At 46.2% G+C, this 19,916-nt stretch overlaps 1 protein-coding gene across 1 annotated transcript in view; it reads right to left on the bottom strand.

Moving 5' to 3' along the window:
* Nucleotides 1-19,916, bottom strand: part of LOC138249000 (extracellular calcium-sensing receptor-like) — a 224,551-nt gene that overhangs the window by 45,024 nt on the left and 159,611 nt on the right. Inside the window, exon 4 of the mRNA XM_069203055.1 lies at nucleotides 14,668-14,895. Within this exon, the coding sequence (XP_069059156.1) occupies nucleotides 14,668-14,895 (228 nt within the window). The remainder of the gene's footprint in view (nucleotides 1-14,667; nucleotides 14,896-19,916) is intronic.

A 19,916-nucleotide genomic window follows, 5' to 3' on the forward strand; every position in this document is an offset into this window, starting at 1 on the left:
GTGGGGGTGTCCCTAGGGACTGGGGAGGGCACCTATGGGCTTATTCCATGGTGTTCCACCATGGAAATAGGCCCACTGGTTACCTAACGTCTGCCCTGATCCAGGCGTTAAATAATGGTGCAAGGTAAGCTTTGCACCAATATTTTGACCCCTCCTCCCCCCGTGCGTGATTTTAGCATGAGGGATAAATATGGTGCTAAGGCCATAGAGTCATTGTTTGCACGGGAACGCCTACCTTGCATATCTTTGAGGCAAGGTAGGTTTCCACATCCCCAAAAAATGACTTTAACTCCATAACTTTGGCACCAGATAAAATTAAGTAATATTAAAGGGGAAGCAGTAGCACTGGCGATACGCCAACGTCTCCGAGAAACTCCACATGTGGAACAGGAGAGACAGCTACCGAAAATAATATCAGATACCTATACTAGTATAGGACGGGATGGATTGGGGGCCAAGCCTAAAAAATTGGACATACCAAGTACCACCCATAAGGAAGGTACAAAGCAAGCACAAGAGGGCTCTAAGAAGCGCTGGGACAAACAAAAAGATTTCAAAGACAGGAGAAATAAAAGAGCTGATTCTCCACATCCGGAGTACTCCGAAAGGAGGTATAATCTCAGAAATAGGGATAACATTAGAACTCCTGACAGATATACTGATTCACGTCCTTCTCGTTCCGGATAGACGTAGCGAGAGAGGGGGCCGTCAAGATCGACGTCCGGAATACGTGAAAGAAAAGAAAGACTCACCGCAGTCTACCATTAAAAAAGAAGAAAAGACTGCTCAGCAAAAGCCACAATTTAAAAAGAAGAAAGTGGCAGCACTGACTATTAAAAATGCCAGTAATATTGAGAACGCTGTTGAGGAACAAGAGGTGGGCAGTGACTCTGTTGGACAGCGCGGCAGAGGTCACGATATGTCGCCAGAGTCTGAAAGATCATCTGGATGCGACAGCAACTAGCGAGTACATCGCAGTTGAAACGGCGGATGGCCGCGTTCTCCCACCCGATCGGGTTTATGATTTAACAATTCAGATAGAGGGAGACGTGGAACGAATTATTAGTGTAATATTCTGGGATGAACTAACAAGTGATATCCTGTTGGCCGAGAGAGATTGGCCACCTGAACATGTCCGCAAGCTCCCGCATGGGGAAGATGTCATTTTGCCTTCTTTCTCCGATCTTGTTCCAGAGGCTGACAAAAAAGTTTATGCTGCTGAATGGGCTTTAGCGCAGGCACCTGCATTATACCGTAATCATGTAGGTTGGAACAAGGACTCTCCTTGTCATGTTATTCCCGTCCGATCTACACCTCACCCGCAGCCGCAATACCCTGTTAAACATGAAGCGAAAGCTCCGGTGACGGAGATACTGTCACAACTTGAATACCAGGGAGTAATAGAGCCCTGTATATCGGCAATGAATAATCCGCTATTTCCCATTGCGAAACCTGATCATCACCTGAGAATAGTGGTGGATTACAGACACTTGAATAGTCATACACGTACATTTGCTATACAAAATTCGCACAGCACAGCGCTGATTAATAATATAGTGCGTAAAAAATACAAAACTACTTTGGATATCTCGAATGGATTTTTCTGCCAGAATTTAGCACATGAAAGTAGGGACTTAAGTGCATTCTCCTTTGGCTCTCAGAAATGCTTTTGTCGTTTACCACAAGGCTATAAAAACAGCCCAGGGCTGTTTTCGGCCCGTATAACATCAATATTGCATGAGCTAGATCCCGAGGCATAGTCGTATGTGGATGATATCTATCTCACAGATGATACCCTTGACATTCATCTTGCGAGGGTCGATCGGATAATTGTGGGATTTGCTGCCTTCGGATCTAAATTAAATTTTAGGAAAAGCAAGATAGCTTATCTTAGTGTTTTGTTCCTGGGATATGAGCTATCAAATGAGGGAAAGAGCCTGGCCCCGCACTTTCTAGAAAAATGTGCTCAGCTACAGCCTCCAAACACGCTTAAGAAATTACAGTCATTACTGGGTTTCTTTAATTTTGGCAGAACCTACATTCCAGATTATGGTGAACGCATCAAACCAATATATGACCTAATACAACCAGATTTTTCTAGCAGGCAATGGACAATTGAACACACACACATCCTTGGGGATATACAACGTGACATGCTGGAAACTAGACACTTATACACACGTGAACAAAACGAACTTGGTCATCAGAGTAATAGCTGGTGCCCTTGGATTTACATATGTCACCTTTAATGAGGGTGACACAGTGCCTATTGCATACAAATCACATTTATACTCCAATGCAGAGAAACGTTTTGCTCCTACTGAAAAAATTCTGACAGCAGTTCAGATGGCCGTCATAAAGGAGAGACCGCTTGCCCAGGGGAAGCGCATAATTGTTGTCTCCCCAGTGCCGGCTTTAGAGGCTGTCACTAAAGCAAGCGTTCCAAACGCTAAAGCATTACATCCACGCTGGATTCAATGGGCAACGTCTCTGACCGCCACTGATGTTGATTATGTGTTTGATCCAAGACTTCAGACACAAGAATTTCTCCAGTATGAGCAGGAGTACCCCGCTCCCTTACACATATTGCCAATTGACAGTTATGATACGATCATTTATACTGACGGTTCGGCACAACCGGCTGTGGGTACTAAACATCAATACTCAGCAGCTTGTGCAGCTGTGTGCGGGGTAATGGAAGACGGCGTTTTCCATCCTCATAATACCTACACTCAGACCTTAGGGGACTGCACAGCCCAGTTGGCCGAGCTTAAGGCTCTACTTCTAGCGCTCGAACATTCAGAGCCAGGAGCACTGACATTAATTGTCTGTGATTCATATTACTGCGTCCAGTCGTACAATGAATACCTCAATCATTGGAAACTGAACGAGTTTAGAGATTGTAAAGGGAACACCATTAAACACAAAATGTTGTGGGGAAGGGTGGCTGATCTTAAGGATAAGCTGCCATGTGTCCATGTAGTTCATACATTGGGGCACCAGCGTGTAGGAATACATGTTGCCTGTAATACATTGGCTGATGAGGCGGCCAAAGCATCAGTAGCTACGGCTTCTGTAGCTGCAGTGACTCGTTCTCGGACGAGGATGGATAATGAAATATTGCTTGCCGTTAAAGCCTCGGCTGCAGGCAAGACCCTTCCGAAAGGATACCCTACGAACTATACCTATCATATCAGTGCACAGAATGTTGCTTTTGCAACAATTCCTGATGTTGGTGATCGAGTGATCCCAAATGAAGACCAAAGATTGGAGCTGATTACAGCTGCACATGAGGGTGTCGCTTCTGCACATGCTGGTATACAGGCCACTATCACCATTTTACAACAACGATACTGGTGGCCTGGTCTATGCAGACGGACTAAACAGTATGTCCTTTGCTGTGACATTTGTCAGCAAATTAAGGGTTCTAATATCAAACGCCCTCCGCAGACATCTCTCTTAGTGTCAGACAAGCCACTTCATTGTGTGTACCTGGATCATTGTGGTCCCTTTCAACCTGATGGTGCATACAAATACATTTTAGTGGCTGTTGATTCCTGTTCTAGATTCCTGTGGGTATGGCCACAGCGGTCGGCTGACGCCCGGACTGTTATAAAAGATTTGCTGATCTTTATCTGTACATATGCGGTTGCAGCATTCCATTCGGACCAGGGCCCTGCATTTGCCTCTAAGGCTTTCAGGGACACCATGAGGACGATGGGCGTTGAACTCCATTACTCCTCACCATACCATCCCGAGGGAAATTCGGTCGTGGAGAGGCGGAATCATGATCTAAAGCAGTCCTTAACAGCTCGAGTTTTAGGTTCAGGCCGCGGTTGGTTACATCACCTATATGGGGTCCAGAGAGCACTGAATAATCTGCCAAGACGGTCCTTGGGGGGTAAGTCTCCATATGAGGTTCTCTTTGGGACACCTATGTATGTCCCCGATCTTGATGCCCCTGGTATGGTGGCAGCAGAAACACCATTTGACATAAAAGAACGTCTCGCTGTTTTACAGGAGCTTCAACAATTCCGTGATGATAAATCATCTGCAAGTGCTGCCACCTTGGGAATAAGGGACTTGGCGAAAACTTCGACTGGCTGGATTCCTAACGTTGGGGATCTGGTTTGTGAGAAGATCGCTGTGAAAAAAGAGTTTGGTCCGTCATACAGAGCACCTGTACCGGTCTTGGGAATAAAAGGTACAAGGACTGTCATCCTTCCACCTTTGTCTGGTTCTAAATCAAACAGGTTCATCTCCATTGATGACATCAAATTACACCATGTGGCCAATTCTTCACAGTAAACCAGGAGGTCCCTTGGGTAGTTCCCGATCCCCTCTCACTACCCAACAGGACATCCCTCTACATAGTAGGATGACTATCGCTACTACTGACTATGCAACTATGTCAGCTGCTGTTCCGGACACTTCCTCGACAATGGGGAGGGCAGAAAATGAACTTTTGTTGGTTCCAGTAACAACTTCAGAGAACCCCCCCGATACAGGATTTGGCTGTATTTTACACGAACACTTCCACCACTAATAAAGTTGTCTATCAAGAACTTCCAACAACAGTGGATGGGAATTCGATGGGTCCTGTATTTGCGGAGACTTCCTCTGGCTATTTTGTAGACATTGATGATTTTTCTTCAGATTCATCCTCAACTGTGACTGACAAACTTTCGAGAGGTAGCAAATTCTATTGATGGCTTAAAAAGAACTATTTGATATATCCTTGGAACTATCTCTGGTTCTGTTTGCCATTTATTGCATTATTTTTTTGGATTGGTTTTGTGACTGTTTTCTTTTTACTTATTAATGGTCACTATATCGCTGACCGCTCCTCTGTGGGCCTGTTGATGTAATTTTGACACCACACCATTCATCACATAAGGTCCGACGTGATTTGTCCCCTGTCAATATTACAGCTATTCCGATTCCTGATGGAATTGTATGGGACAAAGTTCTGTTCAATATATACGGGCCTACAGAGATAATTCAAATACCATACGTGTTCAAGATTTCTATGTCTGATGTTATTACACCTAATGTTGTTTCTGATGATTGGGATGTCCAAACAGTTGATTCAATGCTGACTGAAATGAAGGACTACTCCGCTTTTGGAAGTGATGATGTATATGATTATTCAATGAATTATGGGGAAATGTTCTGCTATAACAATTGGGGACATCACTACCTACACCGTGCAACTAGATATAGGACTCTCTTTAACTACACCCAATGGGAACACTGTTCAATACCGCAGGTGGGGAGTCCAAAGTTTTACAGTGACAAATTCACATACTTTTCTGGGCATGATACAAAGAAAGCTGAATCGTATTATTTTAAATTACTTCCAGCGCAATTTAGGAAACTTTTGCTAACAGATACAAAATTGATTTATTCAGATCCCTTTGTTTCCCGACTATCGATTGAGGGTTACGAATATTGGAAGAACACTGTCGATTTGAAGAGTGTATGGGAAACACAAGATTGGCAAATACAGGGTAAGGAGGCTTTGTTTCGCGCTTGCTTAATTCCTGTGCAAATGATTTTTTTAAATGATACTGTAGAGCAGACATCATGTCTGGGGTTAGCAAAAATTAAAGATCTAAACACGCCCAATATCCCTACTCCGACCAAATTTAGAGATTGGCAACACTTTCTTAATATTTCAGAGGATAGGCTAGATGCATTGGTTAAGGCTGGTGCTTATAATTCTTCACTTTCCCGTCCTGGGGGATGGTTGGTTTGGCCCACCGACACTGATGAATGTCAGAAGCGTTTTTTGAACTCGTCAGTGGTTTTTTCCATTCATAGGCCAGACCCTCGCTTTCTATCGGGTCAACATAGTGGTATAATAACAACATACAGTGTGGGTAAGCTGTGCCAGCAATGGGTGCAGACAAACACTTTAACAGCGGTGAAACAACACTTGAACACTCTTTCTGACAGCATAGATCTACAAGATTTCCTATTAGGTCCTAAGAAACAACGTTCAAAACGGTTTTTATATGCTATGTATAATGAAATTTGGAAGCTTTCTCAAATTGAGGCTGCTGCACGTTTAAGGCAACTTGATAAGGAAAATTTGGAAAAAACATTGGCTGTTGTCGACAATGGCATGAACACGCTATCCAATCGCATTTATTCACTGTCGAATATAGTGTCATATGCTATTGATATCACTCAGACTGATTTATCTCGGTTATATCATGGGCAAACACAGCTACGTTCCATCATGCAGCTGGGTTGGGCATTACAGACACTGAGAAGTGGCCACATTCCATGGAAATATATTAATGGAAAGTGAACTGTTCGCTGCTTTTAATTTTTCCAGGGAACAAGAGACAATGGCTAAAGGGGAGGCTCGTTTCACCTTGCTTCAAGTAGAGAAATTAGATAAGTTGCCCTTCACGGTTGCAGAAAGTCCTTCAACTATTTGGCTCTTACACGGCATAATTAATTTACCGTTTTCGACCTTTCGTTTCACAAGCTGCCTAAAACATCTTGCAGTGGGATGATATGAACGGCTAGGAGATAGCTTTATTAAGGAAGAGTGGAAGTTGCCCTTTGAGTATCGATGTCTGAACGGTGAACAAGAGGTCTTTCTTAGCGGAAGTGAATGTGAGACTACTGTTCGTCATTCCATGATATGCAAACAGGTTTCTCTTCACGGTCTTTGCAAATGCAGGGGTGGTGAATTTGGCCTGTTTTCTGAAGGGTACTCCTGTCCCTTTGATTCGTTCAGTGTTTCATGTACTTTCCAATGGAAGTTATGTTCTACTGAGCGATGACAGCTGTTGCGGCTTACGACCTGGAATTGCCTATGCAATCTCAGTCACGAAGGTCGTTACGTGTTGTGGCCATGTTTTGTTTCCCCCCACACAAGAGATACAAGTATCAGAAATGTGGCCCCTCATTGATACGATTAATGTGAACTATGACAAAATGAGCAGACTGAAGGCGCTATTGTTTCAAAAACAGGTCGCCATGACATCCGCAAAAGAGACGTATGCTCTCCAGATTGCGAGATCATCAGCTGAGATACAATCCCTTTTAAATACCGATTTCCCCAAACACTTTGGAGAGTTGGTATCGAGAATATTCAATGCTTCCAGCACTACTGGGATTGTTCATTTCTTTACGGCTGTCGGGTCTGGTTTTGTGTCCATCTTCCAGACTGTCTTCGGAGTCATCCCATCAGCCATCCATTCTCTCTTTTCCAGTGTGTTTGGTGGCTTTCCAATTATTTTGGCTTTAATTGGCGGACTACTACTGCTGTTTTTTCTGATTCGCGGTGGTTGTTTTTTTCCAGCGACACAGAGCAATGGAGCCACTCCCGTCAACACTGCTGTGCCGTGAACGCATGGTTCGGATCTTCGGTACACCTTTGCTGGTGGAACTGGAATTTGACTGCTCATTGTCATTTCGGCCTCTACTATGGTGTGTACAACCGGTGTTCCGCTGCATATGGTGTCTCTTTGAACATCTGCCTATGGTCTGTCTTGCTGTTGCACCTACATCTCCTGTGGACCAAGAACTGCTGAAGTCCCCGATGAGGGTTCATACACGGTCATGCCCCTTGAGACTACGGTTGCTCCGCGAGGCCACCTATGAGCCATCTGTTATACAATCTAACATGGATGAGGCCGCTGCAGCAAGTATCGATACACCGATGAATATGGCTCACTTTTGCTCTGTGGATCCGTTTGTCCGTCCAGCTCTCAATTTCTCATCAGACGATGTTGACTCTTTTTTAAGATCCTTGAATGGTGACTTCGATGACATTCTTCAAGATCCTGCGTATAGCACATAATTTGATCAAAATTTGTTTACCAGTTCCCGGTTCCAAAATATGCAATTATATTAAACGTTTGCTTTTACTTGTCATGGTTGATATTAAAATATCTGTTTGTTTTTTGGATGACTTTTTTTTTGTTTTTTGGCTTTTTAGTTCAGTAGCAGCTTTTTAGCAGTTTTGGATTTCTTTCCCTTCATCATACCTGTTACGGCAATGGGGAGGGTTTATTGAACCCTAGTTTGTTTTAGCGGGATAACAGGAGTTAGCTTAGCCGTAGGCTTGCAAACTTGTGCCCCCGTCACCCAGTGTCTTTTAACCTACTTAGCTTGCTCTGTCTTAGTTCATTTAATTATTTCTTTCCTTTAAAATGGTGGGCTTGTTTATAACTTAGACCACTTGTTATGGGTTCTATTATCAGTGTCACTGCGCCAAGGCGTCAAGATCAAGCACGAAAGACAAACATACAGTAGGCATTCACACTTAGGGATTTTCCCTCTCAATACTTTCGAGGGATTGTTGATATTAATTGCCGTCCCAAGCATGCCTGTTATCTATTGTTATGAATAACACTTATGTCAGGGGACCTTGTAAATCTGTATAAATACATCACACTTCAGACAGATAATCAGAGGGATTCCGACCAGAGGGCATCGCCACCATCGCTGATACCGATGCTGCAGTCATCTTGACGCTGACCCAGTCTTCGTGTCCCTGCGGAGTCTGAGATAGAGACCTCATTCCAAGGTAACGAGGGTTGGGGGCTCCTCTCATGGACACGACTTTGGCAGATTAGGTTTAAAGAACCCAGCTCTCCTTTTATAGGTAGGAGGTTAGACTTACTCTCCTTAGGGTATTAGGGCTTATTCCATTTCTTTTACACATACATATATTTCTTTCATATATTGCATAATGGTGGGGGTCTTTATAACAATGACTCTCCTCTTCACAATACTGTTGCTTGGTATACTGTATTCATTATCCTAATCATTGCAGTTCATGCAACTCATCGCAAATTGCAGTTATGTTGAATAAAAACTATTATAACTTCACTGCATCTGTGTTATTGCCTTTGTTTGTATGAGACATAATAAATCTGTGAGAAAAGGGTAATTTCCGTTTAACCACAACAACCCTGAGAGATCTTACTTTGAGTCCATGCTTAAGCGACTGCTACAAATCACCTTTTACTATTGTGTTTCTGTTGAGGTACTGCTAGTAAGCCGGTAAGGTTTGGACAACAGTTACAACTAGTTGTAGGAAGGAACTTAGTCACCTACAAACGAAAGTACTGTCATCCTGAGACTAGCAGTCTTGCTCAGAGCAAGAGTCCAAACTACGACAGGAGCTCTGACAATTCTTACACAGGACTGCCACTGCAGCCTGAGTGAAATAACGTCCACGTTATTTGACAGCCATTTTACACTGCACTTAAGTAACTTATAAGTCACCTATATGTCTAACCCTCACTGGGTGAAGGTTAGGTGCAAAGTTACTTAGTGTGTGGGTGTAGGAGGCTGGCCTGGCTTGTAGTGAGTACCAAGGGGTACTTATACTCTGCACCAGGTCCAGTTATCCCTTATTAGTGTAGAAGAGGTGTCTAGCAGCTTAGGCTGATAGAAAACGGTAGCTTAGCAGAGCAGCTTAGGCTGAACTAGGAGACATGCAAAGCTCCCACTATACCACTGGTATCATATGCACAATATCATAAGAAAACACAATAGACAGATATACTAAAAATAAAGGTACTTTATTTTTATGACAATATGCCAAAAGTATCTCAGTGAGTACCCTCAGTATGAGGATAGCAAATATACACAAGATATATGTACACAATACCAAAAATGTGCAGTAATAGCAATAGAAAGCAATGCAAGCAATGTACAGTCACAATAGATTGTAATGAGAGCACATAGGTATAGGGGCAACACAAACCATATACTCCAAAAGTGGAATGCGAATCACAAATGGGCCCCAAACCTATGTGAGCTTGTAGAGGGTCGCTGGGACTGTAAGAAAACAGTGAGGGTTAGAAAAATAGCCCACCCCAAGACCCTGAAAAGTAGGTGTAAAGTGCACCTATATTCCCCAGAGAGCACAGAAGTCGTGATAGGGGAATTCTGCAAGAAAGAACAACACCAGCAATGCAACCAAAGTGGATTTCCGGACGAGAGTACCTGTGGAACAAGGGGACCAAGTCCAAGAGTCGCGACAAAGTCGAGATTGGGCAGATGCCCAGGAAATGCCAGCTGAGGGTGAAAAGAAGCTGCCACTGGATGGTAGAAGCTGTGGATTCTGCAAGAACGAAGAGGACTAGGAGCTTCCCCTTTGGAGGATGGATGTCCCACGTCATGAAGAAGCTTGCAGAGGTGTTCCCACGCAGAAAGACCGCAAACAAGCCTTGCTAGTTGCAAGGGTCGCTGTTAGGGTTTTTTGATGCTGCTGTAGCCCAGGAGAGGCCAGGATGTCGCCACTTGCATGAGGAGACAGAGGGTGCGTCCAGCAAGACAAGGAGCCCACTCAGAAGCAGGCAGCGCCCGCAGAAGTGCTGGAACAGGCACTACGAAGAGGAGTGAACCGGAGCTCACCCGAAGTCACAAAAGAAGATCCCACGACGGCGGAGGACAACTCAGGAGGTTGTGCACTGCAGGTTAGAGTGTCAGGGACCCAGGCTTGGCTGTGCACAAAGGAAATCCTGGAAGAGTGCACAGAAGCCGGAGCAGCTGCAAATCACACGGTACCCAGCAATGCAGTCTAGCGTGGGCAGGCAAGGACTGACCTCCACCAAACTTGGACTGAAGAGTCACTGGACTGTGGGAGTCACTTGGACAGAGTTGCTGAGTTCCAGAGACCACGCTCGTTGTGCTGAGAGGGGACCCAGAGGACCGGTGATGCAGTCTTTTGTTGCCTGCGATTGCAAGGGGAAGATTCCGTCGACCCGCGGGAGATTTCTTCGGAGCTTCTAGTGCAGAGAGGAGGCAGACTACCCCCACAGCATGCACCACCAGGAAAACAGTCGAGAAGGCAGCAGGATCGGCGATACAAGGTTGCAGTAGTCGTCTTTGCTACTTTGTTGCGGTTTTGCAGGAGTCCTAAGCAGTCAGCGGTCGATTCTGTGGCAGAAGGTGAAGAGAGAGATGCAGAGGAACTCTGATGAGCTCTTGCATTCGTTATCTGAAGAATTCCCCAAAGCAGAGACCCTAAATAGCCAGAAAAGGAGGTTTGGCTACCTAGGAAGGAGGATAGGCTAGTAACACAGGGAAGAGCCTGTCAGAAGGAGTCTCTGATGTCACCTGCTGGCACTGGCCACTCAGAGCAGTCCAGTGTGCCAGCAGCACCTCTGTTTCCAAGATGGCAGAGGTCTGGAGCACACTGGAGGAGCTCTGGGCACTCCCCTTTCCTTTGTCCAGTTTCACACCAGAGCAGGGCTGGGGGATCCCTGAACCGGTGTAGACTGGCTTATGCAGAGATGGGCACCATCTGTGCACATCAAAGCATTTCCAGAGGCTGGGGGAGGCTACTCCTCCCCAGCCTTCACACCTTTTTCCAAAGGGAGAGGGTGTAACACCATCTCTCTGAGGGAGTCCTTTGTTCTGCCTTCCTGGCCCAAGCCTGGCTGGACCCCAGGAGGGCAGAAACCTGTCTGAGGGGTTGGCAGCAGCAGCAGCTGCAGTGAAACCCCAGGAAAGGCAGTTTGGCAGTACCCAGGTCTGTGATAGAGACTCGGGGGATCATGGAATTGTCTCCCCAATGCCAGAATGGCATTGGGGTGACAATTCCATGATCTTAGACATGTTACATGGCCATGTTCGGAGTTACCATTGTGACGCTATACATAGGTAGTGACCTATGTATAGTGCACGCGTGTAATGGTGTCCCCGCACTCACAAAGTCCAGGGAATTTGCCCTGAACAATGTGGGGGCACCTTGGCTAGTGCCAGGGTGCCCACACACTAAGTAACTTAGCACCCAACCTTTACCAGGTAAAGGTTAGACATATAGGTGACTTATAAGTTACTTAAGTGCAGTGGTAAATGGCTGTGAAATAACGTGGACGTTATTTCACTCAGGCTCCAGTGGCAGGCCTGTGTAAGAATTGTCAGAGATCGGATTGGCTACTAAGAGAGGTAAGAGCCTATCAGAAGGAGTCTCTGACGTCACCTGCTGGCACTGGCCACTCAGAGCAGTCCAGTGTGCCAGCAACACCTCTGTTTCCAAGATGGCAGTGGTCTGGGGCACACTGGAGGAGCTCTGGGCACCTCCCCTGGGAGGTGCAGGTCATGGGGAGTGGTCACTCCCCTTTCCTTTGTCCAGTTGCGCGCCCTATATGTAGCGTCACAATGGTAACTCCGAACATAGCCATGTAACATGTCTAGGATCATGGAATTGTCCCCCCAATACCATTCTGGTATTTGGGGGGACAATTCCATGCATCCCCGTGTCTCCAGCATAGAGCCTTGGTACTGTCAAACTAACTTTCCGGGGTCTCCACTGTAGCTAACGCTGCTGCCAACCCCTCAGACAGGTTTCTACCCCCTGGGGCCTGGGCAGCCTGGTCCTAGGAAGGCAGAACAAAGGATTTCCTCTGAGAGAGGGTTTTACACCCTCTCCCTTTGGAAATAGGTGTAAAGGGCCTGGGAGGAGTAGCCTCTCCTGGCCTCTGGAAATACTTTGAAGGGCACAGATGGTGTCGTCCTTGCATAAGTCAGTCTACACCGGTTCAGGGATCCCCCCCTGGCGCAAAACTGGACAAAGCAAAGGGGAGTGACCACTCCCCTGACCAGCACCTCCCAAGAGAGGTGCCCAGAGCTCCTCCAGTGTGTCGCAGACCTCTGCCATCTTGGATGCAGAGGTGTGAGGGCACAATGGACAGCCCTGAGTGGCAAGTGCCAGCAGGTGACGTCAGAGACCCCTCCTGATAGGTGCTTACCTTTCTCTGTAGCCAATCCTCCTCTGTGGGCTATTTAGGGTCTCTCCTGTGGGCATATCACCGGATAACGAATGCAAGAGCTCACCAGAGTTCCTCTGCACTTCCCTCTTTGACTTCTGCCAAGGATCGACCGCAGACTGCTCCAGGATGCCTGCATAACCGCAACAAATTAGCAAGAAGACTACCAGCAACATTGTAGCGCCTCATCCTGCCGGCTTTCTTGACTGTTTCCTGGTGGTGCATGCTCTGAGGGCTGTCTGCCTTCACCCTGCACTGGAAGCCAAGAAGAAATCTCCAGTGGGTCGACGGATTCTTCCCCCTGCTAATGCCGGCACCAAACGTCTGCATCACCGGTCCTCTGGGTCCCCTCTTATCCTGACGAGCGTTGTCTCTGGAACACAGGAGCTTGGTCCAAGTGTCTTCAACAGTCCAGTGGCCCTTCTGTCCAAATTTGGTGGAGGTAAGTCCTTGCCTCCCCACGCCAGACAATAATCCTGTGTACTGCATAAACTGCAGTTGCTCGGGCTTCTGTGCACTTTTGCAAGACTTCCTTTGTGCACAGCCTAGCCCAGGTCCCCAGCACCCCGTTCTGCATTGCCCAACTCGCTGAGTTGGACTCCAACGTCGTGGGACCCTCCTTTGTTGCTCTGAGTTGACCATCATCCTCAGATATTCTAAGTGTCTGTTCAGGTGCTTCTGCAGGTGCTGCCTGCTTCTGCATGGGCTCCCTGTCTTGCTGAGTGCCCCCTCTGTCTCCTCCTCCAAGGGGCGACCTTCTGGTCCTTCCTGGGCCCTCACAGCACCCAAAAGACTCAACCACCACTCTTGCAGCTAGCAAGGCTTGTTTGTAGTCTTTCTGCATGGAAACAACTCCCCATCCTCCAACACACCGTGAGACATCTGCTGACTAAAAGAGAAGTTCCTGGCACCTCCCGTTATTGCAGAATCTTTGGCTTCTTCCACCTGGAGGCAGCCCTTTTGCACCTTCATCCGGGGTTTAGTGGGCTCCTACCCCACCTGGACGCTTGCGTGACTCTTGGACTTGATCCCCTTCCTTTACAGGTCCTCAGGTCCAGGAATCCGTCTTCAGTGTTTTGCAGTCAGTTGTTGTCCTTGCAGAATCCCCCATCTCGACTTTACTGTCTTTCTGGGGTAGTAGGGTAACTTTACTCCTACTTTTTAGGTTCTTGGGGTGGGGTATCTTGGACACTCTTAGTTTTTTCTTACACTCCCAGCGACCCTCTACACACTACACTAGGCCTGGGGTCCATTCGTGGTTTGCATTCCACTTTTGGAGTATATGGTTTGTGTTGCCTCTAGGCCTATTTCTCCCTATTGCATTCTATTGTGTCCTACATTGTTTACACTACTTTTCTTACTGTTACTTACCTGCTTTAGGTTTGTGTACATATAGTTTGTGTATATTACTTACCTCCTAAGTGAGGGTATCCTCTCAGATACTTTTGGCATATTGTCACTAAAATAAAGTACCTTTATTTTTAGTAACTATGAGTATTGTGAGTCTTATGATATAGTGCTATATGATATAAATGGTATAGTAGGAGCTTTGCATGTCTCCTAGTTCAGCCTAAGCTTCTCTGCTATAGCTACCATCTATCAGCCTAAGCTGCTAGAACACCACTAATCTACTAATAAGGGATAACTAGACCGGGCACAAGGTGTAAGTACCACAAGGTACCCACTATACACCAGGCCAGCCTCCTACAATAGGTGACTAGAGACATCAGAAGCCACTAGAGATAAGAATATGTGAGTCAGGTTTTGTATAGAGGGATAACAGGCCGCTGTGCATTATAAGGTGTGTAAACTTCTGGCTTGAACACCAAGGTGTTTATCCCATTCTAGTGGCTTTTTTGATGCATTACTTTCCCTGCTATTGTAAATGTGAATCTCTGCTGTAGATTCAACATACTTGAGAGCTCCCATCACTCCAGAGGATGGCTCCAGCCTGGACGGTAATGTCTCTGCCTCCTCCTGCAGATGGGTCTATCTTTCCCACTTTTACCACTCGGAACTCTTCATCCTGGGATATCTGCACATTGAGGATGTCGTAGGTGGCCGGAGCATCTCCGTTTGCATCAAAGGATATTTCTTCCCCAGTGCGAGTCTTAAAGCGAAGGGTTTTCAGGAGGTGAAGAATCTGAAACATAAGAATATTATTATTTGTACACTCACTCCTTTATGTCTCTCCACACGTTTATGTGTCACCGTTGTCAGCTTCTATCTCACCCAGGTTTACTTCCCTATGCGCTGACAATTTGGACTCGGAGGTGTGTAGTCCCTGTCAAACTTTGGTGCAGGTCTGGCTTTAGGGGGGTGAGACTGGTGCGGCTGCAATGGGCGCTGACCGGGAGGGGGACACGGACCTCAGGGGGGAGCTGTGTTTAACAGTAACTTAAGATTTAAAAGCACCTGCTGCAGAGTTCCTTGTGTGTCCAGCTTTCAATCAGCAATAAAATGTCAAGATAACTCTTGTGATTAATGTTCCTGCTATAGAGATAGAGATCAGAGTTTTGTGTGGTGGCAGTTTTGACTGGTCATAAAGTAGCTTAGAGGGTTACTATCTCTGCTGCAAAGAATAGATCTGTATTTTATGTGGATAGCTGAGTAGATTAGTAAAACCAGTCTTCACCAGTGGTTTAAAGGAAATAAAATATATATGAAAGAGGGGCTATGGAGAGATGAGGGGCACTTTTTCTGAGTGGTACTTATGGAATCCAAGGAGGGGGTCTTGTGGTGGGGGGGCCAAAAAAGATTGTTCACCCAGCCCCATCATTGCTAAAGATGGCATAGATTCACCTTCACGGACTAGGGACAGGTTCTATGCCCCAAATGGGGAAATCACGCTCTTCATAGGATTCTAGACAAAGGAGCTCACGCATTCATTACACTAGTACATGGTTCACAGGCCTTTAACCAATGAGAAGCAAGCAAAGAGAACATTTACTTCAGAATACATTTAGTGATTCTGTCCTCCCTCTCACAGCATCCACACATAGAACATGGCATGCCACGTGGTGCGTTAGTCTGTCTGGGTCAGTTAGCTTTGCCCTTGGACAGGTACATTTCATCTGACTCAGCACTCTTGTACAGCACAGCCGTAAAGTTATTTAGTACAACAGGGGAATAAGGAGCAGAACCAGGCATGTGAGATATTGGGGTGTCACATCCAAGAAGGATGACAGAGGCTGAGTTCCCTTGAATTAAAGCACAGCTTCTTGTGTACTGCATTAAGAGATATTCCTCAATCTGCTTCCACACTATGGAATAGATTATGCAAATTCTTATGCTAATGTGGCCCAACCAGTCCAAATTCACTGCGCCAGATTTACAAAATAGCGCAAGGAATGCATTACGCCACTTTCTAACCCCTTGCGCCACATTATGCCTGCGCCAGGCCTAATATATGCAAGAGGGGGGCATTCCTCTGTTAGGGGGACCGCAAAAATGGCGCAGTGGAATCTATGAGATTCCACTGCACCATTTTTAGCGGCTATTTTTAACACCTGCACAGAGAAGGCGTTAAAAGGGGACACAGCATTATTCTCAATAGGCCCCTATGTACTCTGCAGGATTACTGACAACATGTTTGGTGCTAATCCCGCAATGTACTTCAATAGCATCAAAAATTAAAATGCTATTTTCCCTAACCTACGTCATGGTGCATCGTGTGTTTAATAGGGCGCACACATGGTGGTGTTAGGTGGGCACTAAGGGGCGCAAGAAAAGTGGCGCTGCAAATAATGCAGCGCCTAAATTTGGGGCTATATGTTTGACTAGTGCCTTAAAGCGTGTTGCACTTTATACATTTAATAAACAAACAAGCAGACGCTGTTTCTATCAGCTTACAAATGTACAAACTGTGAGGAGAAAGCTGAGATCCTGTTATCCCAGGTGTGCCTCACCTGTCCCACGTCCCTCTGTTCTGCTACTGCAGCACCAGGGAATCATTCGGCTTTTAATTACTGGAAAAGGAAATTGAGCAGAAGTTTAGCCTCCTCAGGTGGTGACGTGAAAGTGGAAAGATGGTGCTTACACTGCAAGGAGGCTCAGAGAGTAAGGAATCTACTTGTAGCAGCCGCTCTTAACCTTACACCCTCAGCGACCACTGAACAAATCACCATTGGAGACTCAGGACCCTGGGCAAGCAGGTTCTATGGTTTGTACCTCTGAACAATACACAATAATGCAGACAAAATTCAGAAACAAATACAGAAAACATACAATATTTTACATAATTCACAAACAAAAAAATACAAAAATCTAAATTGTAATTTTAACAGGAAAGTTGGATTTTTTCAGAAACCAGAGGTACTCTTACACCTTGTGCCAGGTCCAGTTATCCCTTATTAGTGTAGAAGAGGTGTTTCTAGCACCTTAGGCTGATAGAAGTAGCTATAGCAGAGCAGATTAGGCTGAACTAGGAGACATGCAAAGCTCCTACTATACCACTTATATCATATAGCACTATATCATAAGAAAACACAATACTCAGAGTTACTAAAAATAAAGGTACTTTATTTTTATGACAATATGCCAAAGGTATCTCAATGAGTACCCTCAGTATGAGGATAAGATATATACACAAGATATATGTACACAAACCAAAATTATGCAGATAATAGCAAAAGGAAGTAATGCAAGCAGTGTAAAGTTACAGTAGATTGCAATAGGAGCACATAGGTATAGGGGCAACACAAACCATATACTCCAAAAGTGGAATGCGAACCCAAACCTATGTGAGCTTGTAGAGGGTCGCTGGGACGGTAAGAAAACAGTGAGGGTTAGAAAAATAGCCCACCCAAAGACCCTGTAAGGTATGTGTAAAGTGCACCTACTACCCCCAGAGAGCACAGAAGTCGTGCTAGGGGGATTCTGCAAGGAGAACAAACACCAGCAATGCAACAACAGTGGATTTCCAGACCTGAGTACCTGTAAGACAAGGGGACCAAGTCCAAGAGTCGAGACAGTGTTGAGAGTGGGCAGGAGCACAAGAAATGCCAGCTGAGGGTGCGAGGAAGCTGCCACCTGTTGGAAGAAGCTTGGAGTTCTGCAAGAACGAAGAGGACTAGGAACTTCCCCTTTGGAGGATGGATGTCCCACGACGTGAAGAAGCTTGCAGAGGTACTCCCACGCAGAAAGACCACAAACAAACCTTGCTAGCTGCAAGGGTTGCGGTTAGGGTTTTTGGATGCTGCTGTGCCCCAGGAGGGACCAGGATGTCGCCACTTGGATGAGGAGACAGAGGGGGTGCCCACCAAGTCAGGGAGCCCTCACAGAAGCAGGCAGCACCCGCAGAAGTACATGAACAGGTACTTAGAAGAAAAGTGAACTGGAGTCCACCCGAAGTCACATAAGGGAGTCCCATGACACCGGAGGACAACTCAGAAGGTTGTGCACTGCAGGTTAGAGTATCGGGGACCCAGGCTTGGCTGTGCATGAAGGAAATCCAGGTAAGAATAATGTAAGGGCCAGACTGCAAGCCAAAGGATGCAAAGATGAAAAGTATGCGCCAAGCGGCACTGCGAGAAGCTCGAGTGCCCTTGGAGACTCAGCCACAATGATATTACCAAACACTCCTACAAATCCGACAATACCACAAACCACTGAAACCCACCAAGCACAGAGCACTGGCTAACTAGATAGAGAACAGCACCAGCAGCTCATAGGAAATGTTCACCATTATGAAGGATTTAACCACACCTGCACCCAGCCCCACTACCATATCCCCTCTCAGGAGCTCTGCTACAGGCTCACACTTTTCTTCTATGAGAAGATAGAAACTGTCTATAACAACTTTGCACCCCAACCAAGACTGTCTGCTCTGACCCTCCTTCAAAATCACAGCAGAATTCCAGAAACCACCATAAACTGTTGACCACCATCAAAACCAGAACCACCACTCATATGTAATCCATCCACTCATGAGCCCATAGATCCCATTCCCACACTTTGCCTTGCAAGACGACTCAAGCCTGTACTGCCCTCATCCAATCCCCAATAACTCTCTAACCAGGGCTAACTTCCCAAACCCCTAGTAACTTGCACCAACCTACCACTGAAGAAACCCACAGCAGATCCAGCCTCATCAGTCAACTACTGCCCCATCTTTCTGCTAGCCTGCCCAGTGAAAATCTTCGAGAAACTCATTGGCAGGAAAGAGACTACTCATCACTACCCTTGACAAATCACCCCGCCTCCCACTGATGACGCCAACACTGCAGCACGTAACTTCAACTCCTGGATCACTGAATGCGCTGATGCCTTAGCCCCCCCCTCTGATCAACTTTGGTTAAGCGCATCGCAAAAAAAGCCAGCTCGTTCACCACCGGACCCCAAGAATCCAAGAACACCTGCAGACGCCTGAGAAGAAATGGAGAAACAGCAAAACCACCATAGACTTCGCCTCCTTCAGAGCCGCCACTGCCACCCACCACCAATGCATCAAGAATGCAAAAAAAGCTGCACTCCGTGAACGCATCAACACCTCCCTGCACAACACAAGAGAACTCTTCAAGATAATCAACAAATTCACCGAATCCATCAACATCCCCCATCGCAAGACCTCTGCAACAAATTGGGCACTTTCTTCCACTGCAAGATTAAGGACATTTATGACAGCTTCCTCCCAGATAACCTGCCCAGCATCAGGACCTATGACTGACCCAGCCCCCCAGAACGATCCCAAACCATCCACAGCTGGTCCACTCTCACCACAGAAGAGACTGAAAGTATCATGAACATCACTTACTCTGGAGCTCCCACAGACCGATGTCCTCACCACATCTATAACAGCGTCAGTGCATCCATCTCCCCTAGCTCCACAAGACACTGAACTGCTCTATCAACACAGCCACCTTCCCCAAAGATTGGAAGCAAGCCGAAGTCCTCCCCCTCCTGAAAAAACCCACGGCCAATCCATCAGAGCTAAAGAATTTCCGGCCCATCTCAATACTACCCTACCCAACCAAAGTACTGGAAAAAGCTATGAACTCACAGCTGCGACAATTCATCGAAGATAACAACTCGCTGGACACCTCTCAGTCTGGCTTCCGTAGCAATCACAGCATGGAGACAGTTCTTCTAGCAGCCACTGATGACATCTGCACACTCCTTGACCGTGGCCACACTGCAGCACTCATACTCCTCGACCTATCAGAC

The sequence above is a fragment of the Pleurodeles waltl genome, chromosome 8 (assembly GCF_031143425.1).
Source record: "Pleurodeles waltl isolate 20211129_DDA chromosome 8, aPleWal1.hap1.20221129, whole genome shotgun sequence".
NCBI classification, from domain to species: Eukaryota; Metazoa; Chordata; class Amphibia; order Caudata; family Salamandridae; genus Pleurodeles; species Pleurodeles waltl.